Source organism: Poromitra crassiceps (assembly GCF_964638095.1).
Source record: "Poromitra crassiceps genome assembly, chromosome: 11".
Taxonomy (NCBI): Eukaryota; Metazoa; Chordata; class Actinopteri; order Beryciformes; family Melamphaidae; genus Poromitra; species Poromitra crassiceps.
Genome location: NC_139643.1, coordinates 37,950,784 through 37,974,518, shown reverse-complemented (window position 1 = coordinate 37,974,518; position 23,735 = coordinate 37,950,784). Strand labels below are relative to the sequence as shown.

Sequence of the window (23,735 nt, the reverse complement as noted above, 5' to 3'; positions counted from 1 at the left end):
TGACGCTTTAGTGGGCAGAGTGTTTTCACAAATTCACATATCTGGTCGCAGCTACTGCAATTTTGCGCTTGTTACAAAAATGTGTTTCTGTAGTGTTTCGGTTATGCAATACTTTCAATAAATGCTGACAACTCAATCACAGTACACTTATCAATTAGTATTTATTATCTTTTTCATTCATTCTCAAAAAGATATCTCTTCTTTAAATAACTACAGCACAGTACAGAAGTCTATCTGACTTCCTGTCACAAATATCAAAGATATTTACATGTTTTACATATACACTATATACATATGCACAGGAGGCTTGTGTGCTTCCCCGTGGGATTAAAGCTCACACGATTGGCTACAGCCTCAAGAAGAAAAACTGAAAAAATAAAAATGGCACATTTATGATGTTGCGGGTTAGTGGGTGGAAATGTCATTGTGTTGGCATGTCTCTTCTTCGAGGGTTGCAAGGAACCTCAGAAAGGAACCTCAGAAAGGAAGGCAATTGGATGAAATATGAAGCATTTCACACCGGGAACCCAGTTGTCAGAATCAACATGTTGAAGATGCAACAGTATGTATAACATAATGACACTGTACATAAACATATTCCATATCGAAAAGATATGAAAGACATCAATCCTTATTTTCATGACATGGATTGAGATGATCATAACGCACCCCGGTCAACTATACATTAATTTACAAAGTTGGCAAACACACACACACACACACACAAACATTCAAAAACACACAAGGGAGACAATAAGAAATTCACTTCCCCAATAGAAATTCACTTCCCCATCCCCCAATATATATTTCACCATTTTGTGCGTCCCTTTTTTAAACTGGGTGTATAGAGCAAAAACAGTAGCATTAGCTGCGGCAACATGCATTACTAAGTTTTGTGAATTTTGCCATTTTTAAATCTGACTCTCTTGGGGCCCCTAACCATTAGTACACATTTTCCTAGGTTCCCATGTTTGTCTTTTGAAAATATACTTCATTCAAAACTCATTCAGGTGGAACGACATCCTTAAAGTCCTTAAATACATTTAAATACTCAAAGAAACATCGGTTTCCCAGCAAACATGAACTCAAACAAAAACACACGCTAAAATTAAAACTAATAAATACTTAAATAACGATGTCACTAGATTACTATCGGGTGTAGTCACGGTGTCGCTCCGGATTTGAGTAGATGAATTGCATTCAGAGAGAAGATTCCCTCTCTTTTCAGTAGCTGTGCTATAAATAATGTCATCATGTAAATCATGTAACTGCTTTGTCCACATTGCCGTCACCTGTGCAAAATTAACTGCTCTCCTATTTTAGTGGTTTCAGTACAATGGTGGGGCAGGAGAACATTCCTTTCAGAGCACAGCTGGTGCAGTTCAGCCACTGGTTTTATTCACATCACAGATGGCCCCTGTCTCCTCTGAGCAAAGCCGATGGGAATGCGATGGAGACGATCCGGCCGATTAGTTTCAGTAAACTAAATGTGAACAGAAAATTAAAAAAAACAAAAATACAAAAGAGCATGTTCCTAACAGGACCCAAATCAATGACTCAAGAGCAACACAAAAATTATAAAATAACAGGTACATAAGATGCTGAAGCACTTTTGTAGACTTCTGTAGCTGTTGTATAAATAATATATAGAGTCCAATTATGTCAGTTTGAATTTTTTTAACTTGTGGGCGAGGGGGGGGGGGGGGGGGACTGCCCTGAAATGAAGGCGTCGCCACCGTTTGTTCAAGTATCTAATGATGCTTACATCTCATGGGGAAGTCATTTTAGTGCAGCGCTCAAGATCATGAATTTTGATGGAAACGATCCATCCTGTTCAGTTCTAGCAAGTAGCAACAGTAAAGGTTGCACCGTCAAAACCGGTTCACTGCACCCATCACATTTCAAGGTTTTGTGCAACCAACCTTTAAAGAAAAGTTCTTTTTTCTCGCAGCAGTCAAAAGTAGTTCACTATACAAAGAGTAAGGCTGTTGAGATCTGAGAAAAGCAAGTTAATATCATGGAGGAAAGATTTGGCAGAAATGCAGGGGGTAAGGTACTCGTTATCGGAAAGGCCTTGGCGTTGACTGATGACATCGTCTAGTAGTAGTAGTTCATCAAGTTCTTGGAGGAGCAGCAATGTGATTGGACGAGGCAGTGTCTCTCGTTATCCGACAGGCCCAGGTCCGTTTGGTCCCGCCTAGTGCGAACGGCAGTCGGGTCGCCCGATTGGTCCGTGGGTTTCTCAAAAAGTCCTAGATCATGGCGGCCAGCTCTGTCGAGTCCGTCTCGGAATCTGCCTCGTTGTCCCTGCGAGAAAACAAGAAGCCTCTTTAAGCTGGGAGTTTGACTTCACAATCACAGGCACGTATAATACAAGAGAGCAACAGCGGAAACCAGGACCCACCAACAAAAAAAGAGTGGATAGCAATTGTACAGGAAATATATGAGATGGAGAAACTGACCTTCTATCTAATATTGAGAAAGGATAAAATTTGATGGGTTCTGGTCCAAATGGTTGGCGCATATGAGTGTAGGAGGAGCTTACATTCCCATTTAGCCTTGTCTGTGCTCGTCTGGTCCATGTCTATTTTCACATCGAATGTATTATATATAATACATGTATATGTCTCATTCCATTTTATTTATTTTTTCTCTCTATTTTTCGCTCTATACTTCTCTCTCTCTCTGAAGCTGATTGGAACAAGTAACCGAACAACATAACTTAACACAAAGCTAACTATTGAAAAACTAAGAATTGATCTGTAACACCCATCATGTTGACCTGAATGTTTGTTGTTTTTTATTTTAATTTTATGTGTTTGCATTTGTAATACTGTCAGTTATGTGGAGAAATGTTGGAATATGATGCAAACAATCTGTGCTACAACATAAACCTTAAAAATAAAGTTACCAAAAAAAAAAGAGAGCAACAGCGGGCTGGCTAGCCTGCCGCCTTACCGCTGTTCCTGGAGCATCTTGCGGTTGCCCTGTCGCCTTTCCTCGTCGATGGGATACGAGTGGAATATGACCAGGCCGATCAGGATGCAAGCGACGGGAGCGGCGGACACCAGCATTTTCAGGGTTAAATGCACCTTGTCAGGTTGAGTGCAGCCTCGACTGATGTAGCCTGCAAAACTAGAGAGAGAGAGAGGGGGGAAGAAACGTGATTATTAAACTAATGAGACTTAGTGAGAGAAGACTTAGTGAGAGATGTACATTAAAAGGCATTTCACATGTTAAAGCATCACAGTGCATTAAGCGTTTCGGGATAACTCTTGGATAATTCTCCGCAATTTGGCAAACGGAGATCTAGATTTTCCTGGGTCAACTTTCTCACTGTATTATGGATCAAAGGACATCATTCTGCAGTAAAGCCAGTCAGGTGATATGTGTACGCCCCCCCCCGCACACACACACACACACACTATGGCCTTACTGTACTAAATCAGCATTTGATTGAATTCCTTGCTTTGATGTGGGATTTGGCTTAGTCTCCTGTTCATGTCTTTCTTCATTATGTGTGGGTGTTCCCGTCTGGCTAACTGTCGAAGACCTTCCAACACATTTCCAATCATTAAAGATCGAGGGTGTGTGTGTGTGTGTGTGTGTGTGTGTGTGTGTGTGTGTGTGTGTGTGTGTGTGTGTGTGTGTGTGTGTGTGTGTGTGTGTGTGTGTGTGTGTGTGTGTGTGTGTGTGCGTGCACTCACTTTAAACTGAGCGTGGAGATGCCCAGGGAGACTCCCGAGGCGAACTTGGTGAAGAAGACGTAGAAGGAGTAGAAAATGGCCTCGTGGCCAGTGGAGTCTGGGTTCTGCACCTTGAAGTCATCGACCACGTCTGGCAGCATAGACCTGAAGGAGTGAGTGGAATCAGATTTAGTAAACACGCACACACGGCTAAGAAACAAAGCGTATTAAAAAAAAAAGGCAAGAAGGGGGTCTTACCAAGGCAGCAGGAAGGCTGCAGCCACTCCCACCCCGGCAGCCAAGGAGACGATGTAGGTGACTATCAGGTTACTCTTCACACACACCACCAGGATCATGAAGGGAACCACAGACTGCAAAGAGAAAATAAAAAAAGTCAGTCAAGTTCGCCAAAACAGCCACTAGGTGGTACTACAGCTACGGGGATTCCTACAATGCAACATGGCTCAAACCAGCACCGGCTCCCAGTATATTCTTCCTCATCCAGTTAAAGAAAAATAATAAGCAGTCATGCTGTCAATGTGAGTGGCGTGTGTTTTGACGTGACTGCGGTGCGGGCCTTACCGAGGTGCCGACGTAAACCGCTGTCTTTTTCCCAAAGCGAGTCAGGAACCACTGCCAGAAGGGGATGGTCAGAGTAGCAGAGAGCTGGGAGGGGGAAAACATTCAAAAGTCTCAGTTAGCCAACTGTTTTGTTGACACAAAACACTGAGAAAAAACTCCAGTGAATCCCTGTGAATTCCATGACAGGTCCCCTTTTTATTAGTATTGCACACGTGATTTTGCACAGACAACAACATGAAAAGGGAAGAATGATATTAGACATTCTCTGCAGGTTTTTGGCTTCCTTTTGGGCTTCGCACGACTTCCAGATGTGGTGATGCGGAAGGGTATGTGATGCGTCTCATCTGCCAGTCACAACAGGGTAAACGGACGGCAATATCCTGTCTGCAGCCTTTCCCACGAGGGATCGTCCCCTGAAGGTGACCCTTTGGCCAGAACGGTTTGCCCTTTGACCCCTTCATGTTTGACCAGTGCGAAGGAAAAGATAACAACCCGATGGTGCAACAGCATTTTCCCACTTTTTTGGGGGGATGAGGATGGTAAATGAAATGCTAACGCGGCTGGCCTAGTTGCACTAGTAATCTTAGTGTTGCTGTGGTTTTCTCTGCGTCAGCCATTGTCTGTGATGTGGTGTCTCATTATGAGCAACTGTGAGTGCCCACATCCTTTGTATTTCCATGTGAAAGCTTTCTTTTGTGGGTTATCCTCGTTCTAAAATGTGCCGCCTTGCACATGTGCACAACCAAAGCCTACCTACGCTTCTTCCTGGCAATGCCGCCATCACCAGCTTTTATCACCCTGAAGTCTGGCGCTGCTATGAGCCAAGATGACTATCTCCTAAGTTGGATTGTAAAAAATAAAACTTGCACGTCTCACACAGCTAACCATGGCATAATGTAAACCAGTGGTTCCCAACCTTTTCTGTCGTATGTATGTACCCCTTGAGCTGTTCTGCCATGCCAATAGTACCCCCTCACTCATGCTTGTTGATGATGCTCCTAAATGTCTTCTATTCAACTCATATTAAACTGTTAGTATGAACAATTATTTATGATTGAAGCCATTTATCGGTGTTTTCTAGCTAGTTGGTTTGCACGCAGTTGACATGCGTGAACACTGACCACCTATTCCCAGAGTAGTGTAACAGTTGACACCTGCCGGTGGGGGGGGGGACTAGTTCCACATAGTCTCTCCCCAGACTCAAATATTACGTTGAATCGCTGCGCTCCTCATACTACATAAATTAGTCTGTACCACTTCACAGCCACTGCTGGTTTTTGAAGGCGGGTTGAAATTGAATGAGTGACAGGTCACAGCACCGATGAGAGAGCGGTTCGAAAATGGGCTGCGCCTCCTGTGTCGTCTGATTGCAAAGTCGTTACTGATTGGGGAAGACTGAATCCACCACTGGCCAATCACTGGCCAAGTGAACGGTTCCCTCCCATAATCAGCCGGCTGGGGGGGAAGCGTCCCAGACCCAGAGAGAGCTCTGCAGCATGCAGTAACGTAGTGTATCAGCCTAAGAACTCTCATGGGTCTGGCGTTGAGACTAAGTTCCACATACCATTTTAACAATGGGCTTATGAAATTGCTTGGAATATAGTGTATATAATCATTTTGGAAATAAATTGTAGTAATCCCCAATCTTTCCACGTAACCCCCTGCGAGCTGCTCAAGTACCCCTAGGGGCACACGTGCGCCTGGTTGGGGAAACATTGTTCTAAACCTCGCTGATCACCTGACATCCATCAGAGAGCGAGACACCTCCAGGAAGGCAACGTGCCCTGTGGCCTGCTCTTCTCACTGTGCCTCACACCAGCACAGGCAACAACACAAGAGCCCTTTGTTTTGTTGTCTTTCGATTAACTCCCCGCTGCTCTCGCACAATGTTTCATTTCATCCGGCCTCTGCTGTTCCCTTCGCACGGCCAAACACGCCGCCCCTATCGCGTTACCGCTGATTATCTCACGGACTGGCTAAACGATTCCTGCTGGTTCCTCTGCTCTTTCCCCTTTGGCGTTCACACGGCCGGTGAGTGAGTCAGTCAGTTCGATGTCTCTGCAACATAGTGGCGATTAGGGTCGCCTGGGTGCTGATCCTGGATCTGTTGTTAAGGAGGGGGCGACCTCTACTCACAGGTCACTGTACTGTGATCGCTTTGAGGTGTCTGAAAAAGTCATCTCACTACATCAATGAAACTTACTTCAAACAGGTCGCCCTCTTGCCTCTGTAATCCTTTCCATAAAGTAAAGGATCAGTGCGTGTAATCTTTTCAACCTCACTAACCCGAGGACAGTTTCCCCACCCTGTACAGTTCCACTGTGCTCGCTAATTGGGACTTGATACCCGTCAGGACATGATGGTCTTTGATATGAAAACCATCTCTCTGCCTACAGGTTCATGTAAAAAAGGAAGGCCAAGAAGGGGATACATTAAAAAAAGAGCTAGCGACGTGAATTGGGATTTCCCATGGCCGAGTCTCGCATTGGCTCCTTCGCTGAGCCTTTGCTATCTGTGGGAATAGGCTGGCATTCAGGCCGAGCAGCCAGAGAGAACACCCATCATGGAAATGGGCAGCTAGGAGACACTGGCTTCTCACTGGGTGAAGACTGGGTTTGTAACTCAAGAGAATTTATGTCCTCGTCCTAGGAGGGGAGGCTTTTGTCTGCAGAGTGATGGCGTAAGTTCTTCCACAAAACAGTGTACGTCAGTGTACCCATCTGTTTGTATAAAGATGTCACCCGTGCTTGCTTGTGTGAGTGTGTGTGTGTGTGTGTCTGTGTGTGTGTCTGTGTGTGTGTGTGCGCACTCACCATGATGACCAGTAGAATGTTCTGGAAGTCGTTCCTGAAGCCCAGTGTGGAGCTGCAGAACAGGGCAAAGTTTCCCTCCAGGAGCTGCAGAAAGAAGCACACAGACACACTCAGTGACGTTTTACAGCCGACACGCACGCACAGCCCAACCTTGCAGGCGCCGAGTAAACTGTGGCAGAGAGACTCCCGACATTGAACATGAGAAGCTGCTTATCCCAATAAGCACTAAAATAAACACACAGTCCGTCAGGCTGAAGGAGTCCTCTTGTCCACATGCAGAGAGCGGATGGCAAGCTGAGCTACAGCGAGGGACCCGTGGGTTAGTACAATGTTGACACTACTGAGGAGAGGACTAACAGCCTAGCAGAGGCTGTGGACTGTGACTGGCTGTGGCCATGTCTAAGCTGTGTTTCTTACCCAACATCTATCTATCTGATGTCATTCGGCTGTGTGTGTGTGTGTGTCTACCGAGGGGGCAGGCTTTCTTGGTTGCATTGAGGCCAACGAGCAAGTACTAAAAACTGCAGTTCCTCGAACGGCCACTAGAGTTTACGGCATAAACATGTTTACAGCCTGGTTAAAAAAAAAATGGTTTTGGTGCTTTCATGACAACTGTAAAACTAAACTCAAACTAAACTCTAAGAGTTTAGAGTAAAATAGACAAGACTCGTTTTGTGCATGATTGACAGGTCATCTGTCCAGTGATCGCGCAGCTCGCCGATCACGGACCAATGGCAGGCGGCACTGTGGCTCTGTGGGAAACCCCTGGTCTCGCGAGACCCAAGATGACAGCGGCCAAAACGCCAAATTAGAGGCTTCAAAACACGAGTCCACAAACCAATGGGTGACGTCACACTCAATCCGTCCATCTCTTTTATAGTCTATGTTGTTACAATGTTACAATGTAACATTGTAACATTGTATGTTGTCTACACTCACCAAGAAAGCCATGGAGGTGAAGAGGAAGCCCATGACCAGTTTGGCGTAGGGTCCATGTCCCATCACCATCCTTATTCCCTGGAAGAAAGACATGGGCTCGGATCTGGGACGACTGGACGACTCTGGAGAGGAAAACAGATCCAATGCAAACATTACATCCAGTTGAATTCAGTTCCATTCATTTATTCATTTCTGTAGCCTTTCAGTAAAGCTTCTGTGAGGAGATGCCTTTGAAGGTCGTCCTTTTTTTGATAGATACGTCTGTTTGGAAAGTCCCATCATCGCTGGTCATGAGGCTCTCATTTACACTGTGAAGCCCACACAGCCATACCACAGAGAACAGGGATGACGCTGCACAGTGGCTCCATCGGACCACGGTGGAGATACAAATAACAGCTGTGTCACATGAACACGTGTGTGTGTGTGTGTGTGTGTGTGTGTGTGTGTGTGTGTGTGTGTGTGTGTGTGTGTGTGCGCGCGCATCCAAGGAGACCACTGACATGACGCTGCAAGAACCTCAACCAGGTTCAACTCAAGCAAGTGAGGCATTTTAGGAACATTTAATTGCGACTAAACACCATGAATCCAGGCTCATTTACCTTTACTAATATGCACTTTCTGATTCAATAATTAATTATTTAAACAGAAGAAAGTATTGACCCCTGTTATGTACTGTAATGCACAATGCAAAGCTTTGAATGCTAGGAATAAACCACCCATCAATGGGGGGGGGGGATGTCCCACATTGTGCCATTTCCCCCCATTTTGGTTTACAAATGGCAATGAAAGGAGTGGCATACGTAGGGCTGGACAATTAACCGAAAATGTATCTGTAATGTATATGGACATTTAGAACCTCTAACAAACTTAATTCAATAAATGTTAATTCAGTTCATACTTCAATGCGTGCATTCATGAACTGTCCCCTTAATAAAATACTACAGTACATTGTGTTCAATTACGTGACTCCGCCCCGTCCAATTATCGTTCAGGCGTTCACTCAAAGCAAAGCTGTCGCCGGCATAGCAGATAACACCGAGCCAACAAACAGTACAGACCCTGTCACAGAACTATGAGGGCAGTGTAAAAAAAACACGTAAAAAAATAAAATAAAGAATCGCTCATTAATCGTAATCGAGGTAAACGTTAGAAAGAATCCTGATTTTGATTTGAAGTTATATTGCCCAGTCGTAGGCATACGGCAGTTGAATGGAAGGATGGAGGGATGGATGGAGGGATGAACGGCTTACCTTTCTGCTCTCTCACGCCGAAGAAAAGAACGATGGCACAGAGGACGTAGATGCCGCAGATGGCACCAGAGGCGATCATGTAGGCATTTTTCTGTGGGAGGGAAGCCAGGGGAGAGATAAGAGGCAGCCCGCACGTTACCCAACCAACGCTAACTTTAGCCTTCATGTGGCTAACAAACGGGTCATGGATATCAGGGATGAAGAAAGTGGCGTGTGTGTACCGTGTCGTCCAGAGAGATGACAGGCACAGTGGTGTTGCCTTCAGGTCCGGCGGTGGTCAGGAATGCCGATGCGTTGCCCAGCTCCCCCGTCATGTTGCTGCCAGGCACGGGGACGCAGGGCGCATTGGCCATGCCCACAATCTGCCCCTGGACGGCTGTACCGATCAGAGTGCCCAGGACCTCCACCGTCATCCCTGATTGGAGGAGAGAGGGGGAGAAGTTGACACAGGAAATCGGTGTGGAATATCAATAAGAAATATTACTGACAAAACCAGATTAGTTCCATTTAAAATTCTACGTTTTAAGATTGAGTGATATTGATTGTAAAAGTTTAATTATTTTGAACGTTTTTATTATGGAAAATATTACATTCATAAATACAATAAATAGAATTCAGACACTATATTGGAAGAAAAAAAGAGAGAAGTTGACATTTACGTGCAGGATAAGCGACACACCGGACTTCCCGTTTGTCAGGAAAGTCATTCAGGATATAATAGATGAGGTGAAATGAGGAAGTGTGTCATACTCACTGTATGCGGTGGCCGAGTCTCTCTCTTTCTGCTCAGAGCTGATGAACATGGTGAGGGCAGAGTAGGGCACGTGGAAGCACTGGTGGAGAGAAGCAGTAATATGATGAGAAACAGTGTAGTTTGATTCAGTTAAGCCTCATTGTGCAACTGAAGCGTTTCGCTCCTCCAAAATGCAATATTTCCATTTTGGGAAGATTTCACTGCCTGAAATTCAAGTCAATGTTTGTTCTGTACGCAAATATATTAAGAATCAGAATCACTTTTATTGCCACAGTATGCAAGTTACATACGAGGAATTTGTCTTATGCAGGTCAATATACAGAGATAAAGAAGTAGGAAAGCTAGCCAAAGACAATCACAATGTTGCAAGTGCAATCAAATCAAGTATATATATACACACAACATGTACATGAGTGGAGGAGTGTTCCGCGGATAATAAATATGAATTTATGTTGAATTTACATGAGATTTACAGACTGAGTTAAGTAGGCGGTAAATAGGCAGTGCATTTACATGAATGTACAGTCCGAGTTAAATATGAGTTTACATTCAATGGTACAAAGATGTACTTTTATGCAAGCAATCATTTTGTAGGTGAGTAGGCGTGATCATCCCTCCACCCGCCCCGCCCCACCCCCCTCTGATGGCGAATAGCTCATTTTGGCATGAATCTTTTTCTCCACTGTGTGTGTGTGTGTGTGTGTGTGGTGTGTGTATGTGTATGTGTGTGTGCATTTGTGTGCGTGCGTTTGTGTGACGTGTGTGTTACTCACAGTTTGAAGGGTCTGGAAGAGGCAATAGAAGACCAGGTACCAGATGACCTTGCCATCTTCAAACGGGGGAACACACCATATGAGGAAATAGCAGATCACAGCCAGAGGGGTGGAGAGCACGATCCTACAGCGGGATAGGATGGAGGAGAGGGGGGAGGGGGGGATGGAGGAGAGGGGGGAGGGAGATAAAAACAACAACAACAGCAGCACGTGAAAACGTGATGGTGTATCCAGCGTGTAACGTAAACCCCCGGGACAATAAGCAGCCTGTCTGAAGAGAGGGGCCACTCGGCTCCAGTCATTACATAATGAAAGTTGTGGCCGTTTCAAATGAGTGCCTGTCACCCATTCACTTTCTTACAACTACTGCTCAGCTCAGCTCAGCTCAGCAACTCTCACTGAATGCTTTGAGGCACTTTGGTTAACTGTCTCATACTGATGTGGTTAGGTCACATCATTATTATTAGCATTCATGTAGCAGCAACACAGGCCTCAACATGCGTCAGATGAAGTAGATGTGACCTCATTGAACGTAGCGTTTGTCACTCTCTTTAAAGCCATTTTGATCTGAAGGCTTATGCTTGTGAAATGTGTTTCTTAGACAAATAGAAATAGTGATACCTAAGTGTCAATTTCTCAAAGTATTGATTTGTTTGATGTACGTTTACTGGGAAATAACGGCAATATCTGACTCAAAGCCTCGTTCACATTGAACGGTAAATAACGGTTCATCTGGTAATATATCTGTATTTAAGCCTTTGTTTACAGTATGATCCTGTGTGGCTTATTCTGTACATATACATTCTTTCATACGTATTTAAAATAGACACTTTACACGACACTTATTGTGTATATAGTAGTTAACGCAACATGTTGTAAATGTTTGAACCTGTGCCTCGTTTGTTTTATTTTGTGCATATACCTTTTTCTGTGTTTGAGTACTTTGAGAGCAACGCAAACCAGAGTCAAATTCCTTGTTATGAGTACATGGTTACTTGGCCAATAAAGTGGAGAAAGAAAGAGTAGTGTAACACTGGGGAGAAGAGACAACCCATAGACAAATTCTCTGGTGTCTTTGTTTAGGAATGACACACCCACACTTATAGAGAAGTGGTTAAAAAAAGCATGCCAGGAATACAAAGGAGAAGTCATGTTCTTCAGAATAGGAACCTGCCATTCTACTTTTCCTAAACACATCCATTCCTCCTCCTCCTCCTCCTCCTCCTCCTCCTCCTCCTCCTCCTCCTCCTCCTCCTCCTCCTCCTCCTCCTCCTCCTCCTCCTCCTCCTCCTCCTCCTCCTCCTCCTCCTCCTCCTCCTCCTCCTCCTCCTCCTCCTCCTCCTCCTCCTCCTCCTCCTCCTCCTCCTCCTCCTCCTCCTCCTCCTCCTCCTCCTCCTCCTCCTCCTCCTCCTCCTCCTCCTCCTCCTCCTCCTCCTCCTCCTCCTCCTCCTCCTCCTCCTCCTCCTCCTCCTCCTCCTCCTCCTCCTCCTCCTCCTCCTCCTCCTCCTCCTCCTCCTCCTCCTCCTCCTCCTCCTCCTCCTCCTCCTCCTCCTCCTCCTCCTCCTCCTCCTCCTCCTCCTCCTCCTCCTCCTCCTCCTCCTCCTCCTCCTCCTCCTCCTCCTCCTCCTCCTCCTCCTCCTCCTCCTCCTCCTCCTCCTCCTCCTCCTCCTCCTCCTCCTCCTCCTCCTCCTCCTCCTCCTCCTCCTCCTCCTCCTCAGTAAATCCAATCCATGTGTTTCCATTTTTATTGGGAAAAACAGCTGAGGGGCTGTGGGAGAACTGCATCAACTGCACTTCCTGGCCCCATTCAGCTGCTTCCTGTGGTGTGACCAGCACTCTACCAATCAGATGCGAGTTTGAGAATGTGACGCATTTCGGATACGTGGAGATAGATTCTCGTGCTTTGTGAAACGGGAAGATATGATCATCGGCTCGGAAGTGATTCATCCTCATCAAACAGGATATGAAGTAATAGTATCACAGCATGCATAAGAAACCCCATCTCGTATTTTCCAACACAACATAACTTAGGTTGTAGCAATGGCACTGCTAAAAATAAATTACAAAATTACAAAACCATTGCATAGCCTAGATGCACAGTTGGCCAAGCTGCCACACTTCCAATAAGTTCATACATGAATGTGACGCAGCTTGACTCTTCGTGTATGCCATGTGGGTGAAGTCTCCTTCACTTCAATTGTACCAACATGACCTACTTTCCAACAATAACCAGGAAGCGGCCTGTACCTGTACTGTGAGCAGTCGTTGTGCTATCAAAGACTGAATATCTAAGCTTGCATCAGCTGGCAGCGAAGTGCCTCGCTTTAAGGTCACTTAAGGCTACTTCTCTTCTATTACCCTCAGGCTATTGTTTCTCCTCCTTCCTCGCCACTAGAATCAATGGATTAGCTTATCAGGAGATATATACGTTGACGCGTGTACTTTACATTCTTTCTGAAGCTACAGACTAGAGCTGAAATGAGAGGAGTGGCATTCAGCGAGTTCCCTCATGCGTGCGATCTGATAAACCCCGTCAGGCAGCGCGTTGTGTCAACGATCGCTGGGAGAGTTTGGCCAGGGTGGCGTGCCGCCGCCCGGCCAGCGCGCCGATATAAAGCAGACGTTTCAGCCGGGGGACTGAGGCGCACTTGGCAATGTGTTTTGCATAGACCGGTTTCCTCTGTGCCACGTGTGCCGACTACACCGACCAAATTAGGCATTGGCCCATGTCTGTGAGGGTGATTACTTGATGTTTGCCTATACTGACAATTGACAAAGGCTTTTATTGAATTTTTTTATGTCATTCAAATAACCCAACACATGGGGAATCATTAAGTGAAATGGGAGAAAAGGTGAGAGCACAAGGTTTTTATTATATGCGTACTTTATAAAACTTTTTATTATTATTATTGTAGTATTGTTTATTTGGGTGAGATACCTTTATAGCCCTCCCAGGTTGTTTTTTAACCTCACCTGCACAATCAGTTTCATTTGTTGCCTTGTTTTTTGTTGTTTTATTGTGCAAATAAATAAAATAAAATACAATCAAGGTCCCATGTCTTTCCTGTAGATCTTCTAAAATTATACTGATCTTTTTTCAGTGTATGCTATTCTAAAAACAGGCCGCTAGGGCCAGGCAAGACTTACAGTACACGCAGGATTGCACCCAGGCCATAAGTAGTGGCATACAATATGATGCCTTGGCATCAAATTACAATGTCCTCTGAAATAGCAGCGCTGACCGGTGCTGCTGACCAGGCTTACCTTTCTCCTAAGTTAAACTTATCAGTAGCAAACTTATCAGACCTTGATAAGGCAAATAAAGAGCCTGCTATATTTGTAAAGCGATAATTCTTGTTATGATTTGGCGCTATATAAATCAAATTGAATTGATTGATAAGTTGTTGTTTTATTTAAAAAAAAAATCAGATTTTTCTCCCATTTTCTCCCTAATTGGACAGCAGGGGGAATTGTACTTGGCCAATCCCCCCTGCTGTCCCAGTCATTGCTCCACCCCCTCTGCCGATCTGGGGAGAGTTGTGGACGAGCGCGTGCTTCCTCCGATACATGTTCAGGAGTGTGTGGGAGGATCACGCTGTTCCCCTCCCCCTGAACAAGCGCCCCGACTGACCAGAGGAGGCACTAGTGCAGCGACCAGGACATGGCCAATTGTGTCTGTAGGAATGTCTGCCCAAGCGCAAAGTACTGCTACTGGAAATTGAACCCGGGTCTCCAAAATAAAAAATAAAATAAAAAATGTTGTAAGTAAAAAATAAAATTGGGGGAATGTTGAGGGGAAACATACAGTAGCTTGTTTTTTTGCAGTTAAGGCTAGAAGGCCTAATCCAATTTCAAAAGTATATTGGGTGAAATAGAACCAACATTTATGAAAGCAGTAATGTAACACTAACTGTCCAAAGATATGAATGTAAATGTATGTTCAGAAAGTTGACCTAACCACAGGAAACCTGCAACCTGTCACTTGTGTCACTCTATTGCAGTAGACGTGCAGCAACAGTGGAACGCACAGTGCTGCTGTGTAGCCACTTGAACTGTAGTAACCTCCTGGATTCCTCAGCCAGCCTTTAAAAAAAAGCCTACCCGGGCGCTCGCAGCTGACAGCTGCCCCGCCATTGGCTGAGGCAAGTGGTGTGTTGTGGGCTGGACCAATGAGAAGCCAGCCTGGCTCTGGTCACCCCTCCCCCACCTCCCCGCACTGATGTTTGAAGGCGGAGGCGCTCCCGCCTTCCTCCTTCTCTCTCCACCCTACCCTCAGGCACCACAGAAACAGCGACTTTCTCCTGCTTCCTCTATGACTAATGTGAGCGTAATGTGACTGAACGTGCCCACCGCTCCCTCTTCCAGCTAACCACGCCATGCTCCAAATAAGGATGAGGAATGGATATCACATCACAAGCAGCATCCAACCTGACGCACTTTACAAAGGCTTCAATCCTGATGCATAGCTCAACACCTGATGATGATGATGATGATGATGACGACGACGACACGTATCCTACCTCTCTAGAAAACCAACTAAATTCAGTTACTTTATGCATGAACAAAATTGCTCCAGTATACAAAATAGGCAGTTTACAAAATCCAGTTCTATTCAAACCAAAGCCAATCAAATGAGATGCTAAATTATTTGGTTTACTAGTCACCAAAATCTGTTTCGTACACCACTGCAGTTTTCCCATTTAGATCATAAAATTCCAACTAAATCTGAAAATCTAAACTTACAGATCCAAGTCCTGTAGTTTCAATTCATTCTAAAACAACTTAACAGACAATGCTAACATCTGCCACTTCTGTGTGGAATTGCTTCACAATCGTGACAACAGGAACAGGAAGACCATTCTTCTGTGCACCAAATTAATTATGCAGGTGTTCACACTCGTTGCAAACAGTCCCGGAAGAGGACAAACAAGAGGAAACTGGTCGCGCCACACGTGGGACCGTCTGGGACCTCCAGGCCTGGATCTCCCTCCCAGGTGTGTCCCTCACACTGCGCAAGGCAACTCTCTGAGCGGCTCATTTCAACACGTCTTGGGATATTAGATGTTATATTAGCTATTAGGCAGGAGGGCCGTCGCTCTCCTGTGTGTAAAAGGATGCCTTCACTGATTCTTTAGTGGTGAAGCAACTCTGGGGAGACCATACTCGCGAGGCGTGTGTGTGTGTGTGGGGGGGGGGGGTAGGCAATTAGTTTATTCCAGCATTCAGCCCTGCAGCTAGATGCTTTCCAACATCTAGCCTTGAGGTAACCCCCCTTACCACATAAATATTTGGATATAAGCAGTACAAATCTGTGCTATCCCCTCAACTGACGCGAGTGGTGTCTCGTCAATGTAAGGAATGCACACAACCCCACCCCCCCACAACAAATCCAGTTTTCTTCACCACCTTCTTGCCTATTCCACTGGCCCCTTCCTGTCCTTCAGACCCTCACGAGGTACCCCAGCTTTACAGTTGGATCTAGCAGCTAGAGGTACCCCAGCTTTACAGTTGGATCTAGCAGCTAGTAAAAATCGCCTGCCCAGACTCTCTGAAACATCTTCGGCGTTGAAAGGACTGTGCTGTTCTCGTCTCACACATCAGAGCGTTTTAAATTTTGACACCTTCAGACCTGCACCGAGAGCCACAGGAACGCACGCCATATTTGACCGTGCAGGGACCAGAGCCAAAAGTCATATGATATGCATGGGCAGGGATGATATTAAAAGAAATGCAGAAGTGTGTGCGACGCTTCTTCTTCCGACTTCTTCTGACTCAGACATGACCCACAGCTAATAGTTCAGACTATGAACCCATGTGGGTTGCTCATAGATGCAACACTGGGTGACAGGAAAGCGGGGGAGGGGATATAGCAGTGAACAGGGGTCAGTAACCTTGGCTTGAAAAAGCATGCAGCATCATAGGCGCCCCTCCCAGACAAAGGCACCACCCACCAGACAGAAATGCAACCCGAGGATCGGCAACGTTTTAGTTTGCTCCAGGCGGTCACACAGGATTCCACAGAAAGAGGTCAAGTGGCACCTCTCAAATTGAAACGCAAAATCAAAACGCTACATAAAATGATTCCAGGTTCCATCCAACAATCATCCAGGTCAAAATCTGTGGCTCAATTTGTACAAATGAGACTATTGTCAAATATAGTTGGAAACAGTGTCCTCTCTTGAGGAATGCTTTCTGAAAAGGGGGGAGAAGAACCCTGGTGAGGTTTGTATGTTTGCTGTGAAAAGTAGACTCCCTAGCAGGCAGGAGTTGTATTTATCAGTAGCATGCCAGAGGCCGGGCTGTGGAAAGTGTGCGCAAAGCCTCCATATTTTCTCCATTAAAAAAGAAAGAAAGAAAAAAAGAAAACGCATAAACAGCCAATTGTTAAGGAGGTTTCTTTATGTTTTAGCTTCAGTGGTGAGGCCACTTTTATTTTCATTGCAATATATTCTATAGATGGAATGCAGTAAAGTATTTATTAGTGGGCGTGTGAGAGGGGGCGGGGCAAGAGTGATCCATGTGCGGGGAATGATGAGGAAATGGTAGGAAGCAGTGATTGCGTCAGCATGAACTTCAGGATCCCTCTCGGGGTTACTTAAAACGTTTCAAACAGTCACGGCACGAGACGAGACCCTGCCCCCAATTAACGTACTTGACAGGAGAACTTCCACTTGGCTGTGACTGTGACGCACCAAGGCTGAAATCTAAAAGCGCCCCACCCCTCCCTATCAGGGATTTCCTAAAGCAAACAAGAACACAAGTGCTTCAAGAACCTCTCCCTGAGCTTTATCAACAAGGCAATGGAAACAGTTCGGGAGACAGGGCCCAAACATTCTAACTAGAAGAGGAGGAAGGGGCTCCAGAAGAAAGGTTCCTAAACCGATTTAAACCAAATAGGAGCAGAATGTAGAGTACTGGTCCCAGCATGGGAGTTGGTCTTACCAGGGCAGCATGCGTCCGAAGCGCGTCCACGGGCTGCGGGACACCAGGAAGCCCACTGTGGGGTCCGTTACCGCGTCCCAGGCCCGGCCCACAAACAGGATGATGGAGGCGTAGAAGGGATCCAGCTGCCAAAGCAGAAGAGACAGAAGATTAGAGCAAACAGCTGACAAGAAGGTAGAGGGAGGCACACGTAGTAGAGGTGTTTGACTTCTCTCCATGACACACCCCAGCATCATTTCCTTTGAAACCGGCCTGTTTGTCGACGGGCAACAGATGACGTAAGGTACAAGCGGGCCGGGGGTATGCTTGGCCTTGGCGTCCAAACTGCAGTATAGAGGAAAAGAGGACACCGTACCCAGACCTGAGTTTTATGTGTGTGTAGTCATGTTTATAGTCATGATGTCGGGGGACTCAATATAGATAAATTGATTTATTCTATTATGCAAACCCAATGAGTCCTCTATAAGTTTTTAGCTCTTTTTGCAGCTGCTGTGCCTGTTGCCTAATGCACTTTTTATACTCTTTTTTTTTAAGTTTTGTTGTGATGCTTTTAAATGTCCATTTTATTCTCTTCTTTTATTCTTTTATTTTCCTGTCATCCATTTTATGTGAAGCACTTTGAATTGCCTCTGTGTATGAAATGTGCTATACAAATAAACTTGACTTGACTTGACTTGAAAGGCTATGCACACAAAGCATTGGCAATAATTCCTGATACAACTACACAAGCTAGTATTACCTGTATTACCAGTAGTACCCACTCAATCTGTTTGCTACATATAAAATGACTCTACATATAGTACAAGGTATCTTACAGGTACATCCGTTTGAATAAATAACCATCTCCCCAAGCTCACGTGGTACTATATGTTGGAGGAGCTGAAAGAGTCCTGAAATAATCAAAACCACTCCCACTCACCGAGGGAGCAGTTAGAGCAGTTAGACAAAGGTAAAGGGTGTAGCTCTGGAACATGCTGTGCTGTCTTTATATGTTGTTGTGTTGTTTTTCAGTAAATAGTCAAAAGGCAACACTTTGCAAGTCAAGCAGCGATGGTGGCACTTTATCTATTCTCATTCAGCATGCATGGATGACACGCCTGGAGGAAGCTGTGCAGGCTGAATGCTAGACCTCCTGACTGTACGCTGCTCCACGCTGTGTCCTCAATACACTCTTCATCACTGATCTGAGCGGCCGGACAAAAGGAACCCTGGGAAGCCGTTGACTTACACGCCATCTTGGCCTTGACACTCCAGATTAGTGTCCAAGCCCATTAAAGCAAGCCCCTCTTAAGTTCTGCTACTGACCGGACCTCCCTCCTCTTCACTCTAATCTGTTCAGAACAAGCCCCCGGTAAGCTCTCTGATCTTACAGTAGAGAGCCCCACCATGGAGTTAATGAGGGAAATAAAAGAACCCCCCCCCCCCCCCCCCCCCATCCCATCTCTTCATTTTTCCACGACAATGGCACCATTGTCGGTGAGCCTTGGCGCTCGCCATGTCCTGAATGTGCCCTTGTAAGAAGGGGTGCTTTGAGGGCGCAGGAAGGATCATGTCCAGCCCCGTGCCCTGAAGTCCGTACATGCCAGCCCACATTCTGCCCTATAGGACACCGTGTGTATTCACCTTATGTTCAGACGCGGGGGTGGGCCAAATTCTTCCGGGTCGTGTTAACACTTCCGGCGGTCACGGCGCGAAATATGAAAGAACGTCATGAAGAAGAGAGTTGTTTTTGTAGCGGACAGTGCAGGGGGTAAAATAAAGAACGTAGCCTACTACTTTTGAGCGCGGTACACAGCAACCAAGCGAGTATCCACTGTTAGCCAGGTCAGATAGCGTTATCGTCGACAATGACGAGCACTTTCTTGTAAAACATACCTGGACTCCAACAAAGAAAGCTTCAGATAGCTTTCTCTCCTCCGAGCGCAGCTCGAGCCACTTACGTCTATAAGACCCGCAGACGTTAACGTAATTCCCTGGAATGCGAGACTTAACGAGCCAGTTACATGGCGTTGCGTTCTTAGACATTGCCGTTTGCTTTTATTTGGTATGTTACATACAATTGGATAAATTATTAGTTAATTCAGAGATTGATATTGGAGCAGCCAGCCATTTTCTTTTTCTTTTTTTTTCAGCCGGAAGTTGTCACACGACCACACAAATGGGTCAAATGGGCGTGGCTACATAAGGTGAATAGGAAGGACAGTAATGGACACAGAGCATGTTCCCACTGTGGAGGCCGTTTAAGGCGTGACGGGGTCTTTTTAGTGAGCCTATTTTATCTATATTTAAGGTCCATGTTATGAAAGGGCTCCTTAACATCTGAACAGGTTGGGTCATGGAGGTTGGACCACCAGCTCACCTGAGCCACATCCAGTAGGTAGATCTGAAGAAAGAAGCCCAGGGCACATCCTGTGATCTGGTAGGGCGCTCCGCCGACGGCATAGCACAGCTTGTTGCACACCGACAGCCTGTTCCTCGTCTCCCGCTGCAAAGGAGAAACAAGAAAACAGCATGTTAATCGATGAATGAGAATCAATCGCGTTAGCCCTAAAAATGGCACCAGGGTTCAATCAATCAATCAATTCAGTTATTCAGTTATCCCAAGGCGCTTTACAAAATAGAGCAGGTAGAAGGCCAGGCTCTTAGAAGATGTACAGGAACACCGATAAAATGGCACACATACAAGCAGCTTAGATATCTAGCTTACCAAGTGGTGTAAAGACAATGCCTAAGAAATTAACATTGACAGAGTCGATATTAACCTACGTTTCAGGTGTGGACTCTGGCCTTTAGCAGAAGCAAGCTTTCATAAACATAGGAGTGGTCTATTCTGCAGAGTTCAGGATGGCAGCCTAATCCAAATTGGCCTAACTGCAATAAACGATCATTCTAGTCACTTTCGCTGGCTTATTTGGTCAACTGAATTTCTCACTTTCCTAATTTGATGGCATATTCCGGTTCCCCTCACTTCTCCAACTTGATCTCAACCCAGGGTTTGCTCTTACTGTATATGCATTTAGTAGCGGCGGCCCACCACTGCTACATCCTGGCCACAGCTGCTTCAAAATAAGATAACATTTTTGGGGGGGACCTGGCCAAGAAGAGCAGCATGAAGGCACTACAAACAAACATTACATTATATAACATCACCTTTATAGAGAAATAAATGGTGCAAAGCACAAACTGTTATAGAAAAGTAAATCCGTGCACATCTCTGTCGTCGTACGACACGCGCTTACCCCCCCCCCCCTTCCCCCGTCCCTCGCTGCTGAAAAGAATCCTGGAGGCAACACTGCAACCGCTCGCTCTCTCCATCTTCAAACAAACAATCCCCCCCATTTCTCACGCCTCTGTTTAAAGCTAGAGCCCTCTTTAACAAGTGCTTCACAAGGAATGTGGCCTAAATTCTTAAAGAGCCAGAGACGCCAGAGTTGTGTTGGCTACAAAATAACCATCAATTAGCTTATTTGGCAGAGCCCAGGGCCTGCTACTGGGAAACAGCCTCCGTTTTGTCTGAGCTGTCACCAGGCCATTCTCTAATAGCTCTGATATTTCCCTCCACAAAGAGTTTGTTAAGATCACTCTCACAGCAACGCCACTCTCTGCTGGCCCAGCTTTGTGCCCGGGCCAGGTTACAGCACCAGGGTGTCAACAAGAACACCGAAAAGACAGGGCACTTTGGCTGACTGGACACCCACAGGACGCCTGCTGCCAGTTTGACCAGGGCTCCGACCCACAGGACGCCTGCTGCCAGTTTGACCAGGGCTCCGACCCACAGGATGCCTGCTGCCAGTTTGACCAGGGCTCCGACCGCCGGCTGTGTGGCCGGCAGCCAGTCAGGGCGATGAACACACACCCTCCCCCCCGAGGCCCCGACCAATCAAAAGGCTGTGGTCGGTGCTGCCTAACCGGCAATCCCTCTAGGTGGACAGAGCAAACAACTGTAGTGTCACTCCTGACAAGTGATGGGAAGGCTAACTGTGAACGCTCTCAGACAACCAATGGGCACTGCCCCCATCTTAGATCAGGCCAGCACACAAAACAGCATTGTGATTGTAGCAGGATGAACTAGCCTCTCTGTCTTGTTGATGAACTCAACCCAGCCTTTGTTTAGGTGACAAAACCTTCTCCGTGTGAAATGTGATGCCACCAGGGGGATCGTTCATGTGGTCACAAAACACAATAGCTGGCATAGAAACAGTAGTGATTCAGGCCATGTCTCCATGGAGGTGAAAACAGTCTCACAGATCAAACTTGACCACACCTGACGCCAGGGTAACACTGACTCAAGGCTGGGCAGAGAGCGGTTGGATAGCACTCTACCTCACCAGCCTTGTTCTCTTTGAAGCATTTGATGCCACTGATGTTTTTATTAAAAACGAGTCAACAAGGTTTTCAAAACAGTTGACCAAAGGTCTAACATTAGTATTGCAACAAATATGAATATGGAGGGCGCCAACAGATCCGAGAAGTCGTATACAATTCTTGCAAGAAGCATTGTGGTCAAAAGATGATAAAGGAAGTGGTTTTTAACTATACCTCTGCCCAAATATACCCATGCCCCGGCCAGCACTGCACAAGTAACAAAACCAGTGTTGCCAAGAGTCTCACACCTTTTCCTCTCTTGATTGGAAAATGATAATGCAGTGAGTGTACCAGCTGCTTCATGATGCATATTGCAGGAATGTGATATTGCGAGTTGTGTGCACTGTGCAGACATGCACGACTCCCTTTCTATGCAATTCCTTACTGTGATCAAAATATTTCTCCTTGCATAATATACATCCTAACCATATCGGTTGCAGTCGGGACACCCAGTAACCTATGTCTTCTTCCAGAAATAGCTGTGTGCCCCACACACAGGGAGCCCCCACTACTGTATATGTCTGTCTCTTATACACTGACAGGAAAATTAGCCTACTACTACCACCAATACTAGGCTACTACTCCTAATCTATCTACTACTATAATCATAATGTTATCACGCCTGAAAGCAGCAAGTCCCAAGTTTGCAGGCACAAGTGAATGAGTGGGGTTTCAAATCCTCACAGGTTATAAATGAATTGTCAGTTTAGATTGGCAACTGATGAGACATAACACAATAAGTAGTTGAAGCTGCCTGCTATTCAAGTTGGAAATGTGAAAAAGTTTGCTTCAGATTTGACTTTGAGATCAATCTGATCTCCCCCTATCTGCTCCCTCTGTAGGACACGTCGCCTTGCTGATCGCTGCCTGCCTGCCGCACACTAGAATCACAGCCGTCTGCTGCCTTCAGTTGCTGTCGGAAATATAGGAAGATAATCTCAACAAAATGGGGACCCGAGTTGGAGACTGGAGAGGGAAAGACACAGTAGTAACAATTGATGGTGAAAGTGATTAGCCTACACAACACGGTTTACTACACCCCCTGATGCACACTTTCTCATCTTCATTTAGCTACAGGATAAAGTAGCCTATCTCTGTGACTCGCAGTTTCTAACAGCCATCAACAGCTTGATAGGGTCCAATGTCCGACCAACAAGTACTTTAATAAGCATACAAATATTTTGCAAATTTTAACTCAGAAGCAAGCAGGATATAAGGCTGTATGAGCATGCCTTCCTTTTTTCTTTTACATGAAAGTATTTCCTGATTTTACCTGAGCCGCTCATTATTGATTTCTACTTTGTTCTTAAGTTCAAGTATATTATTTTAAATTCTTATTTTGTGGGTTTTTCTCCCTTTGTGTTCTACATTGTCACTTTTATGGCTTTCTCTGTGCTTAAATGTGCTCTGTTTTATTGTAAAGCACTTTGTAACTTGTTTTGAAAGGTGCTATATAAATAAAGTTTATTATTATTATTATTATTATTATTGTTATTATTATTATTACCTTTATTACCTTTATTATTATTATTATTATAGCAGCTTATGATGGTGACTGGTGACTGACTCCCATGCAGAAAATAACTGACATTTTAGAGTTGGACCTTTCCTATTATTATTATTATTATGAA

At 45.5% G+C, this 23,735-nt stretch overlaps 1 protein-coding gene across 1 annotated transcript in view; it reads right to left on the bottom strand.

Moving 5' to 3' along the window:
• Positions 1-136: 136 nt before the first annotated feature.
• mfsd2ab (MFSD2 lysolipid transporter A, lysophospholipid b) overlaps positions 137-23,735 on the bottom strand; it is a 24,229-nt gene continuing 630 nt past the window's right edge. Inside the window, exons 2-14 of the mRNA XM_083645595.1 lie at positions 20,099-20,224; positions 17,740-17,864; positions 10,798-10,921; positions 10,025-10,103; positions 9,492-9,685; positions 9,271-9,361; positions 8,021-8,142; positions 7,082-7,165; positions 4,269-4,352; positions 3,945-4,057; positions 3,708-3,851; positions 2,959-3,135; positions 137-2,307 (exon numbers count right to left, since the gene is read on the bottom strand). Of these exons, the coding sequence (XP_083501721.1) occupies positions 2,253-2,307; positions 2,959-3,135; positions 3,708-3,851; positions 3,945-4,057; positions 4,269-4,352; positions 7,082-7,165; positions 8,021-8,142; positions 9,271-9,361; positions 9,492-9,685; positions 10,025-10,103; positions 10,798-10,921; positions 17,740-17,864; positions 20,099-20,224 (1,518 nt within the window). The 3' untranslated portion in view covers positions 137-2,252. The remainder of the gene's footprint in view (positions 2,308-2,958; positions 3,136-3,707; positions 3,852-3,944; positions 4,058-4,268; positions 4,353-7,081; positions 7,166-8,020; positions 8,143-9,270; positions 9,362-9,491; positions 9,686-10,024; positions 10,104-10,797; positions 10,922-17,739; positions 17,865-20,098; positions 20,225-23,735) is intronic.